At 37.4% G+C, this 21,238-nt stretch overlaps 3 protein-coding genes across 3 annotated transcripts; 1 reads left to right on the forward strand and 2 right to left on the reverse strand.

The window, feature by feature from the left end:
- Positions 1-749: 749 nt before the first annotated feature.
- Positions 750-15,709, reverse strand: Cbr-cdh-1 (the record flags this gene model as incomplete). Its single annotated transcript, XM_045243385.1, has 12 exons — positions 750-884; positions 953-1,079; positions 2,266-2,840; positions 3,333-3,429; positions 3,866-4,167; positions 5,130-5,874; positions 7,264-8,680; positions 9,381-10,377; positions 11,354-13,231; positions 14,198-14,439; positions 15,133-15,235; positions 15,689-15,709. 12 exons carry the CDS (start codon positions 15,707-15,709, stop codon positions 750-752), a joined length of 6,639 nt encoding a protein of 2,212 aa, XP_045095782.1.
- Positions 15,710-16,195: 486 nt separating this feature from the next.
- CBG25811 lies at positions 16,196-18,463 on the reverse strand (the record flags this gene model as incomplete). The annotated part of the gene is made up of 2 exons (XM_045243386.1): positions 16,196-16,331; positions 18,429-18,463. The coding sequence occupies 2 exons, from the start codon at positions 18,461-18,463 to the stop codon at positions 16,196-16,198; spliced, it is 171 nt and encodes a 56-aa protein (XP_045099744.1).
- A 1,336-nt stretch (positions 18,464-19,799) lies between these two features.
- On the forward strand, positions 19,800-21,057 carry CBG15734 (the record flags this gene model as incomplete). The annotated part of the gene is made up of 4 exons (XM_002640800.2): positions 19,800-20,000; positions 20,049-20,144; positions 20,208-20,439; positions 21,053-21,057. The coding sequence occupies 4 exons, from the start codon at positions 19,800-19,802 to the stop codon at positions 21,055-21,057; spliced, it is 534 nt and encodes a 177-aa protein (XP_002640846.2).
- Between the last annotated feature and the right edge of the window lie 181 nt (positions 21,058-21,238).

Below are 21,238 nucleotides of genomic sequence, written 5' to 3' on the forward strand. Positions count from 1 at the left end.
GGTTTTGAAGATATGCGCCTTTAAAGTTAACGCGTGCAAATGTGGGATGGGTGAGACGCTGGCGCCGCGCAAAAGTTTAAAGGCGCGTATCTCAAGAACGATAAAAGCAATTAAATTTTTGTTAATTACGAAATTGCTCAGCATAAAATTTGGCATACTTTTATAATTTACCTCTTTTTGCTAGCTACCGTAGTTTTTGAGATATGCACCTTTAAAGCTAGCTCACCCTTGTCTACCGCTTCCTCTGTCACATGAAAGGGGGCGGCGGGTGGTTAACTTTAAAGACGCATATCTCTAAAACGACTGTAGCTAACAAAAAGTTGTAAACTACAAAAATGTGTAAAATTTTATGCTGAGCAATTTTGTAGTTGACAGTTTTTAAATAGCTTTTTTATTTTTTTCGATATGAATTTTTGAGAAAGTTCGGATTTTTTTAAAATTTCAAACCGAAATCAGTTACAGATAAATTATGAAAACTCTAACATTCAAGAACTTTTTTTTTTGAAAATTAGGCAACAATAATAAAAATTATTTGAACAATTTATTTAGCACCAGAAACAAAAAAAAAACGCAAAGAAAGGCAAGAAAATCATATGGAGAACAGAATTTTTGGAATTTTAGAAAAATTAAGGCATAGAAAGCTCAAAAAGACCTGAGATTTTGGGAAAAATTAGAAAAATTAAAAAAAAAATTAGAACCGTATTAGTAGGATGGGAAGTTAAAAATGACTAGAAAAAAGGGGGCGTGGCCTAGATTTCCACCTGAACATATTCTTTTCGATGGCGATTCGATTCTTCGGCTTTTTGCATTTCGACAATTTCCGAGAATATCTCAGTTAGCGGCTCAAACGACGGAGCCGGAATTTGTGGACGTCGGGCGGCGGTCTGGAAATTGGAATTTCAAAAAATTTCAAAAAAAAAAAAAAGGGCTGGCCTATATTTGTTGGTCTTACCAAAAGTGGTTGTCTTAGAAGCGAATGCTGACTTGGCGTGCTCAAATTGATGGGTCCGGGCGGAAGAACGTCCTCGACACGCGCGTAAATGTACTCGTTCATCAGCGAGTCGTATGTCGTATTGTGCCTGTGAATTTTGAAGGGTTAGCGATGGTTTTTAAAGCTTGGAAGCAGGAAAAATAGATTTAAAATAGGTTGATTTTAGTATAGAGCTAGTTTTTGTAAGAGTTTCTACAGGTAGAAGGGAGATGGAAGGTGTTCATGGGGTTTAGGGGCGGGGTCTTTAAAGGCGCATAACTAAAAAACTAGGATAGTTACTGTAAATTGTTTAATTATGAAAATGTGTAAACATTTATGTTGAGCAGTTTTGTAGTTAATAACTTTTTGATAGCTAGTCTAGTTTTTGAGATATTCACCTTTGAAGTTAACGCGCCACCCACCGAAGAGGGAAGAGTAGGGGGGGGGGGGGGTGGGGTAGGCCAACTTTAAAGGCGCATATCTCCAAAAACGTGAGAGGTAAGTAAAAGTAATTAACTAGTAAAAAGTGTAAAATTTTATTTTAAACAGTTTCATAGTTAACAAAAATTAGCTAGCTTTTTTCGTTCTTGAGATATACGCCTATAAAATGGACACATCTTAGCGCACCAGCGACTCGAAGGAGTGGGAGACGCGCCAAGTTTAAAGGCGCATAACTCAAAAACTACTGTAGCAATCAAAGTTTTGCCAACTACAAACATTTTCAGCGTAAAGTTTGACACATTTTTGTAATTTACCATTTTCTGCTAGCTAGTAGCTACCGTAGTTTTTTTTGAGTTATGCGCCTTTAAAGGTAGGCTAGCCCCACCGGTGGTGGCGGCGAAGAGGGAAGCATAGAGGGGTGGAGCAACTGTAAAGGCGCATATCTCAAGAAGAAAAAAAGCAATGAAATTTGTGTTAACTGCAAAATTGATCAGCATAAAATTTAACATATTTTGGCAATTTACCGCTTTTTGCTAGCTACCGTAGTTTTTGAGTTATGCGCTACGTTTGACTGCACCTCTTCTCCTCGTGAGCTTGGACGTTAACTTTAAAGGCGCACATCTCAAAAACTACTGTATCTATCAAAAAGTAGTAAACTACAAAACTGTGTAAAAGTTTGTGCTGAGCAATTTTGTAGTTCACAATTTTTTGATAGTTCATCTGGTTTTTGAGATATGTCTTGTTTTTTACATCTACAGGGATTTCCTACATTTTCTACTGGCTACACTTACAGTTGGATAGTACCAGAATTTGCTGAAATTTTCAAATTTTCAGCCAAAATTAAAATTTCTCACCTTATTCTCGGCGGAATCGGATTCGCATTAACTCCCAGAGACACCAAATAATCGGTAACCGAAGAATTGATAGAGACATTATCCGGATCGATTCCCGAATCCATTTGACTTCTCGAACTTGCACGCAGAATACGAAGCGCATCAGAAGACGTCGACACAGATGACGTCATTGAATTAGATGGAAAATGATGGGGTAGATCGCCGGAAAGCGTTCGAATCTCCCCGGTTTTCACCGAATACACTTGTTTTTGAATGGTTTTTGGAGCCTTCTGAGACGTACGTCGGGGCTCGGAAGGCTTCAGAATCTCTGGATGCTTCTTCTGACTCCTTGATTTACACATACAGACACAGATTACAATAATAAGAAGGGCGAGAAGCAGAATGAGAGAGGCTGCGGCGATTTGAACGGGTTTAGAGTGGAGTAATAGTTTCGGAAGCGTCGGTTGCACATCAAATGGACCAATTTCCAGGTAGACTGTAGTTTTGGTTTGTTTATTTGGGCTACTGTAAGCTAGCACAGTAATCTGCTCGATGGTCAAGTTACGACGAGAGGAGAGAGACTTGTGGAGACGGATCTGAAATCGAAATTCGAATTTTCGACCCTAAAATTTTTAAAGATTCTAAAAAAGACCTTTAGAATGGTCCAGTTGGTCTTAAAGTTCTCAATTTATGCCACGAAATAAAATAAAAAAAAGTTTGGCCCCCGGTGGAATTGAACCCGGATGTAAATTTTCATGTCGAAAAAACCGTTAGGCCATCTGTGCAAATTTTTGGAAAATCACGATTTCCAAGGTTTCAGAAGCATTTTGAGGGTTTTTTTAAGTTGAAAAATGAGTTTTCTTCAGATTTTAATGCCTAAAATGAGAGTTTTGGAAAAAAAATCAAAATTTTTTTTTTTCGAAATTTGAATTTTTTTTTGAAATTCTGAAAAATCCGTTTGGCATGGTCCAGGAGGCTTTAGACCCCTAAATTATGCTTAAAAAGCAAGCAAAAAGAGTTTGACGCCAGGTGGAATCGAACCCGGGTGTTGAGATTCGTAAATTTTTATGTTCAAAAATCCACTAGGCCATATGTGCAAATTTTCGGAAAATTGCGATTTCCAAGGTTTTAGAGGCGTTTTTGGGGTTTTTAATGTTGAAAAACGCGTTTTTGATGATTTTCAAACTCTAAAATGCAGTTTTTGGGCGAAAATTTGAAAATTGTTTTTTGGAAATTTGAATTTTTTTAGAAAGTTGAAATTTCGCGGTTTTTGTAGTTTTTAGTCTCGCAAAATACATTTTCTGTGTCTGAAACAAAAGCAAAAATAGTTTGACGCCAGGTGGAATCGAACCCTGGTGTTGAGATTCGTAAATTTTCATGTCCAAAAATCCACTAGGCCATATGTGCAAATTTTCGGAATAGTGCAATTTTCATGGTTTTACGAGCGTTTTTGGGGGTTTTTAAGTCGGAAAACGCGTTTTTGATAGTTTTTGAACCCTGAATTAAAATTACAACGCGCAAAACTCACAATTCCAGTGTCCTCTTCAATTGTAACAGTACTCTGACGGTCTGAAATTGAGTATTTCACGATTCCATGTGCTCCACCGTCCTCATCAATTGCCTGCATTTGACCCACAGACTCTCCAGCCGGGGTAGAAATTGGAATCTGCAAGATTGCTCAGCTTTATTTAAAATTTCCAACATAAAATTTTTTTTGAACTTTTTTACCTGTAGCCTATACGAAGACTTTGTGAAAACTGGCGCAAACTCGTCCACAGGTTCTACCATAATTTTTAATGGGACCACGGCTGACCGCCCATTTCCATCGGACACCGAGAGGTACATTGAAATGAGGGGCTCAGATTCCCAATCCAGGTGACTTTTCAGAGTGATTTCTCCAGTTTTTACATCGATGCTTAGCTTCTGAAAATGTTGGAATTCAGTTAGACAAGTTGAAAATTCAAGTTTGGCGCGTTTTCAGCTTTAAAATGAGCCTAAACACGACTAGGCTCCGCCCACTTTGATTTTTTTGATTTTAAAGGCGCACAGGGGTCCAAAGTTTGAGAAACAAGGAAAGTAGGTCATGATTATACTCATTTTAAAGCTAAAAATGTGGAAACTTCAAAAATGCAATGATTTTCGAAATTGAGTGAAAATGTAGAAAGTTATGATTAAAAATTGTTTTTATAAATTGATGAACAATTTTTGATTTAACCTTAACTTGCTGAATTTTAATCTAAACTTTTAAATTTCAAAATAATTTGAGTTTATCAGGTTTAGAGCTTTAAAATGAGCCTAAATACGACTAGGCTTTGCCCACTTTGGTTTTTAGGCCTTTTTTGACCTTAAAGGCGCATAAGGGGTCCGAAAATGGAAATTTTGAGAAAGTGGGTCATGATTATACTTTTTTTGAAGCTATCAACAAGCGAAATTAAGATAAACTAAACATTTTAAGTTGGAAGCAAATTTGCCCAAGTTACGGTAGTTTGAAAAGTCTTGAGGAATAAGCTGGACCAAAAAGGTCGTAATTCCAAGTTCAGTTTTGGTTCAAATTGAATAAAACTGCGATAAATCGGTTTGTCTTAACATAAGCTTAAAAATGAGTATAGTCATGACCTACTTTCCAGAATTTTTATTTTTGGCCCCACCTATGCGCCGTTAAAGTCGCAAAAACCAAAGTGGGCGGAGCCTAGCCGTGATTATACTTATTTTGAAGCTCAAAACAAGCTAAATTCAAAAATATTGTTTTCATGTGATTTGAAGAAAAACTGTTTGAGTTACGGTAGTTAAAAAAATCTAACAAAAGAATTTTGGGATCAAAATGTCTCAACTCATTTTGAAGTTAAAAATTCCAATTTTTTTCGAAATACGAGGATTTGACTCACCCCTCCATGTTCCTTTAATGAGTACAGTAATCCCTTATTCTCCATTCCCAATCGATTACTAGCTCGAACCCTTTGTATCATAGTCCCAATCGGTGTGTCCTCCATCACATGAATCTCATAAACGGGTAAAACGAAAAAGGGGGCGGAGCCACTCCACGACGACATTTTCAGGGATACTGTAACCGTTCCAACTGTACTACGGTATGGGTGTCCGTGGTCCCGAGCCTCCACCAGAATTTGCCACGTGGCATTTGGAAATTCTTCCAACTGAGAATCGGTCCACTCGTTCATCTGAATCACTCCAGAATCTGTGTTCAGTGTGACGATATTCAAGTCATTTCCAGAGAGGATACGGTAGCTGACACGCCCATTTTCATCGGAATCTAGGTCACGCGCCAAAATCTGGCCAATCTTCTGCCCATGCGTCGTTTGGGTGTCCTTCAGATGAATCGAGTATCCAGATGACGTGAAAATTGGAGAATTGTCGTTTTCGTCGAGCACGGTGATGTGGCATTTACACTGCGTCTTTTGGGACATCATTTCGTTGTTCTCGATTTCTACAGTAAACTCGTAGTAGCTCTTCAACTCTCGATCAATGGGTCCCGCCACGAAAAGCCTTCCGAATTGGTCGACATGGAAGATTCTCGAAGCTTCGGGGTCTTGGATACTGTAGAGGAATTCACGGGTGTCACCGGATAGATTCCCAATTTGGAGACCGGCTTTGGAGTTTTCCAAAACCTCGAATCTGCAATATTCATGTTAATAAAATTTTTTGTTTCTATTATAACTTTCTCCGAATTCGAAAATTTTGAACGAAACCTAAATTTATGAATTTCTGGCGTTCTTAGCTTCAAAATGAGCACCCACAAGTCTAGGCTCCGCCCACTTTGGATTTTCGGTTTTTTGACATTAAAGGCGCATAGGTATGGGCCAAAAATCCAAAGTCTAGAAAGTAGGTCATGTTTATACTCATTTAAAAGCTCCAAATGCGAGAAATTGGAAAAAATAAATTTCCAGCATTTTAGGATAAGAATTAAAAAGTTATGATGGATTTTTCAGGAAACTATAAAAGAAATCTCGAAAAAGCATAAATCGAGCTTCTAGAAACTTCCAGAACCCCTAAAAGTTGCTCTAAACAAAAACAAAAAGATTTTGTCAACAGGCGGAATCGAACCCGGGTGTTGAGTTTCCCAAATTTTCATGGCGAAAAATCCACTAGGCCATGTGATACAAAATTTGGAAACGTTGCGATTTTCAAGGTTTCAGAGGCGTTTTTTGGTTTTTTAAGATTCAAAAACGCATTGTTGATGATTTCAAAACCCTAAAACAAAGTTTTTGGGCGAAAATCGAAAAAAAAAATTTTTAGAAATTCGAATTTTTTCCAAAATTTGAAATTTTGCATTTTCCGAGTTTTTCAGACTTTTCTAACATCGTTTCAGGTGTCTGCACAAAAGCAAAAAAAGTTTGCCACCAGGGGGTATCGAACCCTGGTGTTGAGATTCCTAAATTTTCATGTCCAAAACCCCACTAGGCCACATGTGCAAAATTTCGGAAAAATGGGATTTTCATGGTTTTGAGTGGATTTTCGAGTGTTTTATAAGTGAGAAACGCGTTTTTTAATAGTTTTCAAACCCTATAATAAAGTTTTTGGGAAAAACACTCAAAAAAAAAATATTTTTTGAAATTTGAAATTTTTCGAAAATTTGAAATTTTGCATTTTCCGAGATTTTCAGACTTTTCTAACATCGTTTCAGGTGTCTGCACAAAAGCAAAAAACGTTTGTCAACAGGCGGAATCGAACTCGGGTGTTGAGATCCCTAAATTTTCAGGTCCAAAAATCCACTAGGCCATCTGACCGAGTTTTTGGAAAACCTCGATTTGTATCGATTTTTAGGTGTTTTATAGGTTTTCATGGGTCAGAGATGCAATTTTGATACTCATTTTACCCTAAAATCTTAGTTTTGCAAAAAAAAAGTGGGGCGGAAAATTGGAAAAAGTGTGAATATTAGGTTTCATGATTTTTAGGGGTTTGGGGGTCTAAAATCGCCAATTTTTGAGTTGAAGTTGCATTTTGAAGCTATTTTCAAAACATTTTTAAACCTTACAGAGCCACCAGGGATCCTAAACGACTCACCTAAACTCTTGTCGCTCGAAAACTGGCTTCTCAGTTGGCGTCTGCTCTCCAATCACCACCAAAACCGGGACACTAGTCGAGAAGCTTGGTATTCCGTTATCCGTCGCAGTTACCGTAATCAAATATCGTTCTCCGACTGGCGGCAGCACCTTCATTGATAGTGCTCCAGTTTCCGGTGCAATTTTGAATATAGTCGATGTGTCAGAAGCCAAGGAGTAGCTCAACTTGGAGCCTGAATCTAGGTCAGTGACCTCAATCCTTGCGAATGGTTGACCCGGGGAATATGCCACGTGGCATTCGTAAAAGTCCTTGGAGAATTTCGGTGGGTTATCGTTAACATCCGAGACGAAAATGGTCAGGTTCGTTTTGGCATCAAATTCCCCATCGGAGACTTTAAGATGGATCGTGTGCTCTTTAGAACTCTCATAGTCCAGTGGGGATGCTAGGTGAATGACTCCTGTGAAGCGATCGACTTGAAAATGGGGGTCCGGCGAGTCTAAGGAGTACTGTAGAATGCCTAGACCATCAATGTCCTTAGCTTGAACTGTGGCGATGTAAGATCCAACTTTCAAGTTCTCCGCAACTCTCCGAGGCTTTGAGATTGGGAAACTTGGCAGGTTATCGTTCAGGTTATTGATCCGAATATCGATTCTAGTGGAAATCTGTGTAGCTGGGGATGTTCCCGGAACAATCCCGATCACCTTCAAATTGTACCTATCCAAAATCTCCTTGTCCAGTTCTAGATTAGATCTTACTACACCATCGGAGTCTATCGAAAATGCCGAGTCCTGATTGCCTTCAACGATGCTATAGGTGATTCCAGAAGCCCCAGAGACCCCAGAAGCCTCCAGCTTAGCCACGAATTGCCCACGTGGAAGGCTTTCATCAATGGAGGAGATGTAGGACTGCCGGAGGAATTCGATAGGCTCAACATCCTTAGAATCAGAGGCTTTCTGCCGAAAGTTTAGAATCTTGAGCTCCTTTTCGCTCTCCAAGGCTTTAGGACTTCCATGATCTATAACCCGAACCTTTATCCTCCAGCTGTCCGTTGGAGCGAATCTGCGGACCACCAAAGCCCCAGTCTCTGGCACGAGATCCAAGCTCTTTGAAGAGTCTTCTAGAAGATCAAAGCTCAATTTTCCATTCAGCCCAATATCGAAGTCATAGCCAGCGAATTTCCAAAGGATGTCTCCGATTTGAGAGGATCCATTAATCGATATTTCATCTGGAGTGTCCATATTGAACTGGGGCGCATTATCGTTTTGATCTGCTACCGTAACCCGAACGGTACACGAGTCGTTTCGCCCGGAATCCGAGAGCAACACGACTAGAAGGTGCTCCTGAGCGGTCTCTCGATCCAGCGCACTTGCTGAAATGTAGCCGGTGATGGGGTCGATGGAGAAAAGGGATGGGGAGCCTGGAAGAAAATTAAAATTGACGATTTTTTTAAAAACGAGTCTAAAACCCTAACAATTGGTCAAAAATTCGCCGAGTGCTGGGCTTTAGAAACTAAAATCAATTTTTTTCAAAATTAAAAACCTCATAACTTCTGCAGCTTTGCTTCAATCTTCAAATTTCTTTCATTTTTGAATTTAGCGCGTTTTGAGCTTCGAAATGAGTATAAGCACGACTAGGCTCCGCCCACTTTGATTTTTTGATTTTTTGACCTTAAAGGCGCATAGGTGGGGCCGAAAATCGAAAACGTTGAAAATAGGTCATGTTTATACTCTTTTTGAAGCTAAAAACGTGTTGAGTACGAAAATGTAAAAATTTTGAAGTTTAAATGAAAAATAAGCAGGTTAGGCTCCGCCCACTATTTTGAGCTTAAAGGTGCATAGATATTAGAAAACGCTTAATTTCGACGTTTTTGAGCGATTTCAAAAGTTCTACCGTACTCCACACAACACAAAAAAAGAGTTTGCCACCGGGTGGAATCGAACCCTGGTGTTGAGATTCTTAAATTTTCACGTCGAAAAACCCACAAGGCCATCTTGCCAAAATTTTTGAAAAAGTGCTAAAATCGCGATTTTTGACCAATTTTCAGCTTTGAAAAAGGATTTTTGGGGTTTCTGATAGCCTAAAATGCAAAATTCTACCTATTTTACAATATGTCCTACCTTGAAACCTGAATCTTGAGCTATTTGTCATTCCAGTTGCCATTATCCTTTTGAACTCTTTCAGCTCCATATTCTCCTCTACCGTAACCATTCCACACGACGTAGATGCAATTTTCGGTGGATCCTGAAACTTCGGTGCCACATGGATCTCCAGAAGCATCCAATCGATGAGCTCCTCCTCCTTCTGAGCAACTACAGTAACCCTATGCGTTCCGGCTGGCAGATTGACGCTTTTTTGGACTATTTGAGCTCCTTGGAGCTCGAAAAACTGGGAGGTTGGAATGAGTTGTAGCTTGACCTCTTCAATATTGCTCATTTTTAAAACTACAGTATCCTTTGGTGTGCCAGGCTCTAGGAAAATCGCGTCCTTGGGTTTTTCAAAAAAGTGCCAATGTGAAAAATTCCGAGCTTTGATCAGGATTTTTTGCTCATCAAACTTCGTGGGGTCTTCGGAATCCTCGGCTCTTACAGTAATTGTTTCAGGAAGATTCTGGGAGTTGAGAATTTGAATTTCTCCAGAATCAACGTCAATTTTCAGACTGCTCACTGGCTCCGAATAATTTTGAATGGTATAAGCAATCCGGGGGTTTTGATCCATATCTATTGCCACCACTCGATGTACCGTATCCCCTTTTCGATAGGCCGATGGTAGGAGTACTGTAGGTTGGGATACGATAAAAGGGGCGTGGTCATTGACGTCTTCCACATCTATAGTAACCAAAAGTGTGGAGCCAGCGCCTGTGGTGAATGCCTCGACGATCAAATGATAAGTGTTCTTGACGTGCCAATGAAGATTTTCAACCAGAGAAATGTCTCCAGTAAACTGATCGATTGCGAAAGTATCGATTTGTTGAGAAAATCGATAATTGATTGGTGAATCCGAGTCGTCCGTGGCGTTTACAGTAGTTAGAATTGATCCCGTTGGGGTGTCCTCCCGCACGTGCACTGTAAGGTGCCGCGTATCGAATCGGGGTTTGTCGGATTTCGAGCGAAGAATCTGAATGATTGAATAGATAACATTCGAAGTTCAGAAATGCTAATAATTCCCTTCAAAACGCGCCTGAACTCATTAAAAGCGGTCAAAAACTGGTTGAGTTATGGGGTTTGAAACATTTTTTGGACAATTTTTTTTTTTTGGAAATAGTCCCATAACTTTTGAGGATTTACTCCAATTTTCAAAACTGTTACATTTTTGAACTCAGAATGTTTTGCGCTTCAAAATGAGTATAAACACGCCTAGGCTCCGCCCACTTTGATTTTTCGACTTTAAAGGCGCATGGGTGGCCCAAAAATCAGTCGAAAATAAAATTTTCGGAAAGTGAGTCATGTTTATACTCATTTCGAAGCACTCCTTCAGCCAAATATGATGCTGTTCAAATGTTCATGTTGTGTCGAAAACTGACGGAGTTACAACGCTTTCTAGACTCCGCCCATCTCGATTTTTTTAGTTTAAAGGCGCAGGTGGGGTGAAAATTCAAAATTTTGGAAAATTGGTCGTGTTTATATTCATTTTAAAGCTAAAAACGTACAAAATTTGAATCTACAAATTTCACACTCGAAATCTTGAAGTCGCGAAAGTTATGATGAAAATTTCAAATTTTGCATATCTTGAATTTTCAGATTTTTACTCATATCTTGTTTCTACTTAAGAATTTCCAGCTGAAAGTTTTCAACTTAGATTTATCATATTTAGAGCTTCAAAATAAGTTTCAACACGTTCTACTTTCCGGAATTTCGATTTTTGGCCCCAGTGGTCTGCGCCTTTAAGGCCAAAAATCAAAGTGGGCGGCGCCTAGTCGTGTTTATACTCATTTCGAAGCTCTAAACACGCTGAGTTCAAAACTTTGGGAATTTGGGAGCTAAGAGCAAAACTTGAAAAGTTATGAGTATTAGAATTTTGAAAAGCCGTTTCAACCGATTTTCATGATTTTTGGCTCATTTTAAAGGAATTTGTTTCAGTGAAAAAGTCTTACCTCTAGCTCAACACGCATCTCATCGACACTTCCATCAGTGGTGTTGAATTTCTCAAAAAAGCAGGTGACATTTTGCAATCCTCGGATCCCATCAGCCAAGTACAGTATCCCAGCAGATTGGTCTAATTCCAATGGGCAGAAATCCAAATTTTGAGTTTTATTTTCCGCCTTAAATTTATAGAAAAACGCTGGATTCTTCTCGCCCAGCCTTCCAATCTTCGCTCCAATATTCATGGTGTCCGAAATTTGGAACATTTCGTTTTTGTAGGTGTCACCCTCTCCAGAAGCCAGGATTTTCAGCGATATCGATTTTTGTCTATCATTCTTATCACTCAGGATGATAACAAGAGAGTATGGGGGTCGATGAGCAGGTGGCGAGATCATAGAGAGCACTCCCTGGCGGATAGCAAAGTGGTTCGAGATTTCGGAGCTTTGAATTTGCCACGTGGCCACTCCCGAAGCATTGATTGCTAGTAATCGACAAGGAGAGCAAGATTGCGGCAATTCCAAAAATTTTGGGATCAAATCCAGAATTCTAATATCAGTCTCGGTGTCCTTTGCAATTTTCACGGCTACATGACAAACTACAGATTTCCGTGGGACGCCTTGATCCGACACTATCACTGATAACCGTTGAAATTGCTCATCCGACGCATTCAGCCGTCTTCTGAGGTAGACATCTCCATTAGCCTTCACCAAAAATAGGGGGTGTTGCAATTGCGCTCTATAGAGAACCGATCCATTCAGCCCTTTATCTGGATCACTAGCCACTATAGTTCCAATTGCGGTGCTGGTTGGGGATCCGCTTGATACCACAATAGGGGTTATGGAAGAGCAGCTAGGTGCATTATCATTCATATCAGCTACCGTAATCCTGCATGCGACCCCGGAAGATCTAACTGGGGTGCCATGGTCTTCAGCGACGATTGTGATGTCCACATGACTGATGGTTTCCCTATCCAGCGATTTCTTGGTGTAGATGGTTCCTAGCTTGGAGTCGATTCCAAAGTACTCAGATCCGTTTGTGATTCGATAAGATATCATTCCATTATCACCACTATCAGCATCGCTAGCCAGGATCTTCCCTAGAATCGTTTTCGGGGGAGAATTCTCTAGAACTTCTAGGAAGTAAGAAGACTTCTCGAACTTTGGCGAATTATCATTCACATCTAGCAGATGAATGAACAGGGTCATATTTGAAGATCTAGGAGGGATCCCTAGGTCGGTTGCTTTGATCCGTAGCTTGAAATTTCGAATAGCTTCATAGTCAAAAGCCTTCCGACTCCACAATTGCCCAGAAACTGGGTCTATCTCAATAGAAGAGCCTGGGTGGGAACTAATAATGGAATACTTCAACTCCCCATTCTTCTTCCGATCCTTATCGCTTGCCAACACCACATAGAAGGGTTCCTCTACCCTATGATCCTCCCTTACAGTAATCTCCACCAGAGGATTTGGGAAAATTGGGGAATTATCATTATGGTCTTCGATTTGGATGAGCACTTGAGTTTGGTTAGACTCTCCGTTCTCCATTTTTGCTTGGATGTTCAGGAGTACGGTATCATGAACATCCGCATCTAGATATCGGGTCACATAGATTTTCCCTGAGTTTTCATCGATGGAAAATTGATTTTCAGGATCTCCAGAATAGATTGAATACTTTAATTTTCCTTCCGAAACTGCTGCCACTGAACCAATTGCAATGCCTGGTAATATGTCTTCTGTGGTCCGTATTTCATACTTGGACCTTGAAAATTCTGGGGTCTTGGTGTTCTTATCGATAACAGTGATATGAATATTCGCGGGGTTCTCCGAGTTCTGACCTCCACCATCCTTGGCGTTGACCATCAAATGGAAGCGACCGCGGGTCAGTGCGTTCTGAAATTTTGATTTTTGGGATCTAGTTGAATTGGGAGCACTTTCAAAAATTTAAAAAAAAAAACCTAATTTTCTGAAATTGGGGTTTTCTGTATTTTTTGAATTGCTTCTTTTTCTTTTATTTCTTTTCCAATCTTCACATTTTTAGATTTTTTGAGCTTGCCGCGTTTTGAGCTTCAAAATAAATATAAACACGACTAGGCTCCGCTCACTTTCATTTTCAGACCTTAAAGGCGCATAGGCGGGGTGAAATTTGTGAAAAATCGAAATCCTGGAAAGTATATCATGTTTATACTCATTTTGAAGCCTAAAACGTAGAAAACTCAGAAATGCGTAAATTCAAAATTCGGGGGACAATAGAAACAGTTATGACCAAAAAACATTTTTTTTGGTTTCAGTCAAAAATTTGGATTTGATCATAACTTGCTTATTTTTTATTTAAACTTCAAAATTTTTACACTGTCAAACTCAGCGCGTGTTGAGCTTCAAAATAAATATAAACACGACTAGGCTCCGCCCACTTTGTTTTTTTGACTTTAAAGGCGCATAGGGGGGGGGGGGAATTTGTCAAAAATCGAAATTCAGAAAAGTAGGTCATGTTTATACTCATTTTGAAGCTTAAAATATGGGAATTTTAAAAATCTGTTAATTTTGAAAATTGAGGAGACATGTGAAAAGTTATGATCTAAATTTAACTTCGGAAATTTAAAAAATCAGCAGAAATTTTTGACCTAATCATAACTGACTTATTTTCTATCTAAGTTTTAAAATTTTGACATTTTCGAACTCAACGCGTTTTGGGCTTCAAAATGAGTATAAACATGACCTACTTTCCAGAATTTCGATTTTTCAACCTCCTTATGCGCCTTTAAGGTCAGAAAACCAAAGTGGGCGGAGCTTAGTCGTGTCTGGGCTCATTTTGAAGCTCTAAACGAGTCAAATTCAGTTTTTGAACTTTCAACTCACCTTTGCGAAAATTTCTCCAGTCTTTGAATTTATAGAGAACGAGTTGGATTCGCTCAAAATCTGATAGGTCACGTCTCCAAACTTTCCCGAATCCAAATCCGACGCCGAAACGACTAGAAGGGGTTCCGATGGTTTTGGACCCTCTCGAATTGTTAAATGATACTCGTTGGGGTAGAAAATTGGCCAATTATCGTTGACATCTTTGAGTCGAATTGAAATAAGACTTGTGGACGTTTCGGAATCTGAAAACTAGTTTTTTAAAAGCCGTTTCTGGATTTTTTAGGTCTCAAAATGAAATTTCAGCATTGAAAATAGTAAAATTGAATTACTCTCGTTTTTAGCTTCAAAATGAGTATAAACATGACATACTTTCCGAAATTTTGATTTTTGACAACTCACCCCACCTTCCACAGAATTTCAATTTTTGGACCCCTTGTGCGCCTTTAAAATCAAAAAACCAAAGTTGAGCAAACCTAGTCATGTTTATACTTATTTTGTAGCTCTTATACTTATTTTGTACTCAATCCTGGCAAATTTAACTATAACTAAGAAACTTCGGAAGAAAAAAAATCTTTCCTAAAAAATCCTATGTTTCATTTTCAGTCAAAGTGCGGGGGAGTGTAAGTGACGAAAGGCTAGACGGAAATTATATATTTTCTCATGACACCTTTTTTTGTCAGAGTGCACTTTTAGCCGGAATTCAAGGTCTTTTTTTTGATGACCTTCTAGAAGTTTCTGAGAGTACTGAAAAATTGATTTTCAGAGAATTTTTTCTAGAAATTTCTAGAAAACTTTTTCAGAAAGTTCTCCCCAAATTTTTAATTGAATTCTGAATATCTAATTTCGTTTTCCCGGGGTTTCTATGGTGATTTTTCAGACATTTTCAGCTGATTTTCAGCTTGAAAATTTTCGAAATTTTGAGAAAAAAGACCTACTAGCATTTGTGGCGACTACTGTAGTTTGAAAAGTTCGCTCCTTCTCGAAATCAAACATTTTTTGAATACAAACTGTTCCAGACATGGAATCCACGGAGAGGTGCTGAAAATAGTTTTTTTGATATTGAAAAAAAAAAATTTTTCTAGAAATTTTTTAAAATTTAGAAATAGTAGAATCTCTAAAAATCAAGATTCCCCAGTGATTTTGTAGACTTTTCTGGAATTAATGAAATCTGAAATTTCAGACATTTTTTACAATTAAAAAAAAATTCCAAAGAATCTGAAAATCTGAAAATTCAGACATGAAAAAAATTTTTTTTGAATTTTAAAATGAAAAAAAAAATTCCAAAAAATTAAAAAATCTGAAATTTCATACATTATTTAAAATTTAAAAAAAAATTCCAAAAAATCTGAAAATTCAGAAAAAAGTCAAAAAATTGTTTTTTTCAAAATTTACGTAGTTTGTAGTCTCCTTCACCTATCTGATCTTTTTTTCTAAAATTTCAAGAAAACATTTTTCACAAAATTTTGTAGTTTGTAGTTTGTAGTCTCCTACCTGTTCTTGTCCAGCCTGCATTGAGTACCGTATCCTTTTCGAATTCCCACATTGTGAATTGTTGGCGACCACCTGGAAAAAATTCAAAATTGCTTTTTTTGGAAATTTCCAATTGCTCAGCATTTGAAAAAACTGAGAATCCCAGATTTTCAGTAAATTGCTCAGCTTTAAAAATTAAAACTTTTTTTTTTTTTAAAATATTTTTTTTCCCAATTTCCTCTCAAATTTCCAGTCATTTTAAGCCCGAATTTTAAATATTTTCAACAAATTGCTCAGCATTAAAATTTTCCTCTCATATCTCAGAATTTCAATTTAGAACGACAAGCAGGTGAAATTATATTTTTCCCTCTCTAGTAATAAGATTTTGGTTGTCCCCCTTCCCCCCCTTCAAACCAATTTCTGGATTTGTTCTTATTTTTATTTTATTTTAAATTGGATTTTCTCTCTGGACATGTGCAATTTCTTATATCTGGTCATTTCGCGCCATTGGTTGGCCTAGATATACTATTATAGAAAAAGTTTTTTTTTCAAAATTTCAGACAAGCTGAAAATGTGTTCTATGGTTTCCATATCAACCGAAAAATATAAGAAAAATGTACGAAATTTCGTATTGTTCTGACTAACTCCAAAATTTCGTTGTTCACTTTTTTTTGTTCATTTTGACAGATTTTTTTTCTCAAAAACAAAACTGGAATTTCCTGTTATTTTCAGATTTTTCGTAGTGTTTGTTCTATCGATTTCCGCAGGAAATTGATAAAACAAAAAGTATACTTAGTTTGTTTAAAATAAGATTTAAAAAACAAAAAAGAGCATATCATTACCATTACTAATAACATTCACCAGATTCTGTATGTATGTAGCGCACCTTATCACCCATTCAAAGTTAACCGATCAAGCTGAAACCTGGACAGATAGATCAGAATTGTGTCTTAGTTGATGCCCAAACTTTTGGTTTTTCGAAATTTTGAGTTTCTCAATTTTCTAAACTTTTTGAAGATCTGGAATTTCGATTTTCAGAATTTCCAATTTCTCGAAAATACCTAGTTTTCAATTTTTCTGAATCCTGGATTTAACGACTTTTTTGATTTTTCCGATTTTCCAGAATCATTACCATTACTAATAACATTCAGCAGATTCTGTATGTATGTAGCACACCTTATCACCCATTCAAAGTTAACCGTTCAAGCTGAAACCTGGACAGATAGATCAGAATTGTGTCTTAGTTGATGCCCAAACTTTTGGTTTTTCGAAATTTTGATTTTGAAGTCTTCTGGAGACGTTCCTTGGTTTTAACACAGTAAAGGGTGGATGGTGGAGGGCGACCAGAAGCCAGGAGGACTGGTTTTATATGATTAAATGATTGAAAAATGCTTTAAATCAAGCGGAAGATGGGAAAAGCGTAATTTTGAATTTTGGAAATTTTTCAAGCATAAAGAGATTTGTATCATTTTTTGTTTAAAATTTTAAAATTTCAGGATTTATTTTCCGATTTTTGTTTTCTCATGAAAATCCAATTTTTGGGAATTCTAGGAAAATTAAAAATAGGTCATTTCAAAAGTTTAGCAAATTTTGAATTTTAATTTTTCGAATTTTTAGATTTGAAATTTCCGATTTTCCAAAAATCGGAAATTTCAAAAAATCCTAAATATACAAAATTGAGAAAATCTTTGAAATCTAGGAAATCCAAAAATCTGAAAGTCTGAAATTTTTTAAAAAAAATTTTGGCAAATTCCTGGAAAATCTCAAAGGTCTCGAAATCTCAAACTTCTGAAAATTTTGAAATTTTCCAAATTTTCGAATTATTTGGCTCTTTTTGAAAAATTTAAAACTCTTAAACTTTTAGAATTCCAAGATTCTATCAGTCTCTATTTTCAAGTTTTCCGTATATTTAGAGCTTTTCTCAAAAATCTGAAAATTCTGAAAATTCTTAGAAATTCAAAAAATCCAAAAATCCAAAAACTCTGAAAATTTCAAAAATCGTAAAATTTTACAACTTTCGAAACATTTTTAACTCTTAAAATTCTAAAAAATCTGAAAAATCTCAAATTCCAAAAATCCGAAACTTCTTTAAAATTTGACATTTCAAAGTTTGAGAAATCTAAAATCCCTGAAGTTCTGAGAAATTCCAATTTTCGGGAAAAATTCCAAAAATCCTGAAATCCGGAAACTTTCGAATTCTCAAATTTCATTAAAATTTGAACTTGCCCAATTTTCTTTTCTGGAAAATCTAAAATTCCTGAAATTCCAAAAATCCAAAAAAATCTGAAATGTCCGATTTTCGTATATACCCAAAAAACCAAAAATCTCAATTTCCTAACAATTTGATTTTTCAAGTTTTTCAAAATATCCTGAAACTCTATAAACCTTCATTTTCCTCCAAAATCTCTAGTTTAAACTCTCTTGAAACTCTTCCAAACCCCAAAATTTCCCAAAAATTCTCATAGCACAAGACATCATCATGTACCCTTTAATAACATACATGTATAACATGCAATTAATTTAGCCCACTCAAAATTATTGTTTTCCTTGATTTCCCTATGGATTTCTCTCCTCTTCTAGTTCTCAAAAATATTGAATTCTATATCATTCTTTGTCTCAAATTCGCCTATTCCTTCCCCCAACTTTACGATTCGGTCCTCAACCTATTTCCCGTCTGAAATGGACCCTCCGTCGCCTCCAATGACGGAGTCGTTTCGAAAAATTCTGAAAATCCCCAAACATTTGGCAGAAGATCTCCAACATCTGAATGAAGAGCAAATTGACATGACCAGTCATGTCTTTCCGGCACTTTATATCAATTTGGGTGCCGAGATGATGTATGTGCTGGATCAGCGGTTGCGGGTGCAGAAAGAGGTGGGGTTTTCGGCTAGTTACCGTAGTTCAAACTACCGTATCTTGTCTACTTTTGGTCCAATTTTGATAAAATCTAAATATTCAAACTTGTCGCGTTCAGAGCTTCAAAATAAGTATAAACAAGGCTAGGTTTTCAGAACTTTTCATTTTTAAGATTTTGACATCCCATGCGCCTTTAACCTCAAAAACCAAAATCAAGCAACCCTAGTCGTGTTTATACTAATTTCGAAGCTCTTTTTAAATTTAATACAGTAATGTAAAGATTTTCTAGTTTGGTCGAAAACTGGCTGAGTTACCCTGCTTTGAAACATCTGTAACATTTTCCCACAAAATGTTCAAACTACCGTATCTCTCCCAATTTTCGACTCAAACTCGATGAAAACTACATTTTTGAGCTTGTCGCGTTTCGGGCTTCAAAATGAGTATAAACAAGGTTAGGATTGCTCAAATTTGTTGTTTGACTTTAAAGGCGCATAGGTGGTGACGGAAATCAAAATTTCGGAAAGTAGGTCATGTTTATACTCATTTTGAAGCCCTTTTTAGGTTGAGTATAAAAATATCAAAGTTTACAAGTTTGCTCAAAAACTGACGAAATTACATCGCTTTGAAACATCGGTGAAATTTTCTCATTAAATATTCAAACTGTCATATCTATCTTATTATTGACTCGAATTGGATAAAAACAACGTTTTTCGAGTTCACCGTGGTTAGCGCTTCAAAATAAATAGAAACACGGCTAGGATTTCGAAACTTTTCATTTTTTTTTTGGATTTTTGACCCCCATGCGCCTTTAACCTGAAAAATCGAACTTGAGCAAACCTGGACATGTTTATACTCTTTTTAAAGCTCTAAACGTGGTAAATATGAAATTATAAATTTTAGTCGATTTGAAATAAATTTGATCGAGATATGGTAGTTTGAAAATCTGACATATACATTTTTGGGTCAAAAATGTCCTAACTCGGTCAGTTTTTGACCAAACAAAAAAGTTTTAGTATCTTTATGATAAGCGTTTTGAGAGCTTTAATTTGAGTATAAACATGGCCTACTTTCCAAAATTTCAAAATTTTCGATACCAAAGTGGGCGGAGCTTAGTCGTGTTTGGGCTCATTTTGAAGCTCTGAATAATTTGAAACTTAAGTTTTTATCTAGGTTGAACCAAAAGTAGGCAAGATACGGTAGAAAAACCTATTCCAAGCTAAAATTTCAGCGAATCGAGGACCGTGAGAAGAGTGACAAAGTGGTGAAGGAGATCATGATGGGGTTTCTAGCCAAAAAGACCTTGGATGAGGTATTCAAAGGACACGGAATACCAACTAGAAGTGGGCTGAAAGTCTTTTTCGAGAAGATTGCTCATTGTTCAATCATGCGCCTAAATGAGAATTCGATGGATAAGCTTTTCGACCTAATGATGATGTCCTACAAGTTTTGTTTGATGAAAATGACCATGCCCGAGCAGGTAACCAAGCACAGAGGAGGCGATTTATTGATTTATCGATTTTTGAAGATCATGACGATTACTGTAAACCATCTAAGAGCCCTTTTGGACCTGGTCCCATTGGATAAAGAGATTGGGAATGCTGTAGAACATGCTTATACCATGGTAGGCCAATTTTGAGAAGGGGGGGGGGGTCGGTAATTTTCAGAAATTTCCAAATATTTCCAGACATTCACATTCTATCGTCCACTCGGACCCATGGGATTCTTTATGCTTCGCAATTCGTTGCTATCGTTTTTCCAAGATTCTCGTGTCAAGGTTTCGACATTTCTCAAAGACTCCAAACAACTGCAAAATGGCCGATTTGTGGTTTATGACAAAAATGTGCCGATTCAATTGATGATTGGCGGGCAGCCAGTGGGATTGACAAAGGCAAGTGATGGGCAAGGGACGAGCAAGAGTTGGGCAAGGGATAGGCAAGTCATGGACAAGGTTCAAACTTGCCTGAGAACGCTTTAGAAACAACGAAACCTTTAAAACTCTTGAAAAACACTACCCGAAGGTTATGGGCAAATGGTGGGCAAGCGATGGGCAAGCAATAGGCAAATGATGGGCAAAACCCAAGAAATGAATTTCCAAACACTCTAAAACTGCCTGAATTTATCTGTAAACGATTCAAAACTAGTGAAAATAAGTCATAGGCAAGTGATGGGCAAGTGATGGGCAAACACTTTGAAATAGGCAACAATCTGTCTAAAATAGGCTTGCCATATTTCAAAATGCCTTAAAACTGATCAGAATACACCCGAATGGTTGAAAACTGATGAAAAATGAATAAAATGGGCAAGATATGGGCAAGTGATGGGCAAGGGATGGGCAAGGGATGGCCAAGCCCCCAGAAAAATGTGCTTGAAAGTGTCGAAAATTACCTTGCTTGGGCTCGAAATGCTCTAAAACTGCTCAGAATTTCAGAAGTCAAGTCATGGGCAAGCGATGGCCAAGAGATGGTTTAAACCTAAAAATAGCCTTAAAACCCCTCAAAATGGCTCAAAATTTATGTGTTTTTTTTTCAGGCTAAACTGAATCCAATTAACTATTTTTCTGCAATTTCTGAAACCAAATTACTCTGAAATCCAATTTTTCTCCCATTTGCAGTATTTCTCTCCAACTGGCGAGGTCACACACACCAGCGAGTTTCCCACCGTCTATAAATACGAGGAATTTGAAGTTTATGTGAGTTTCAGGCCTATTTTACCGGC

The sequence above is a fragment of the Caenorhabditis briggsae genome, assembly GCF_000004555.2.
Source record: "Caenorhabditis briggsae complete genome, chrIII, whole genome shotgun sequence".
In the NCBI taxonomy this organism is placed as follows: domain Eukaryota; kingdom Metazoa; phylum Nematoda; class Chromadorea; order Rhabditida; family Rhabditidae; genus Caenorhabditis; species Caenorhabditis briggsae.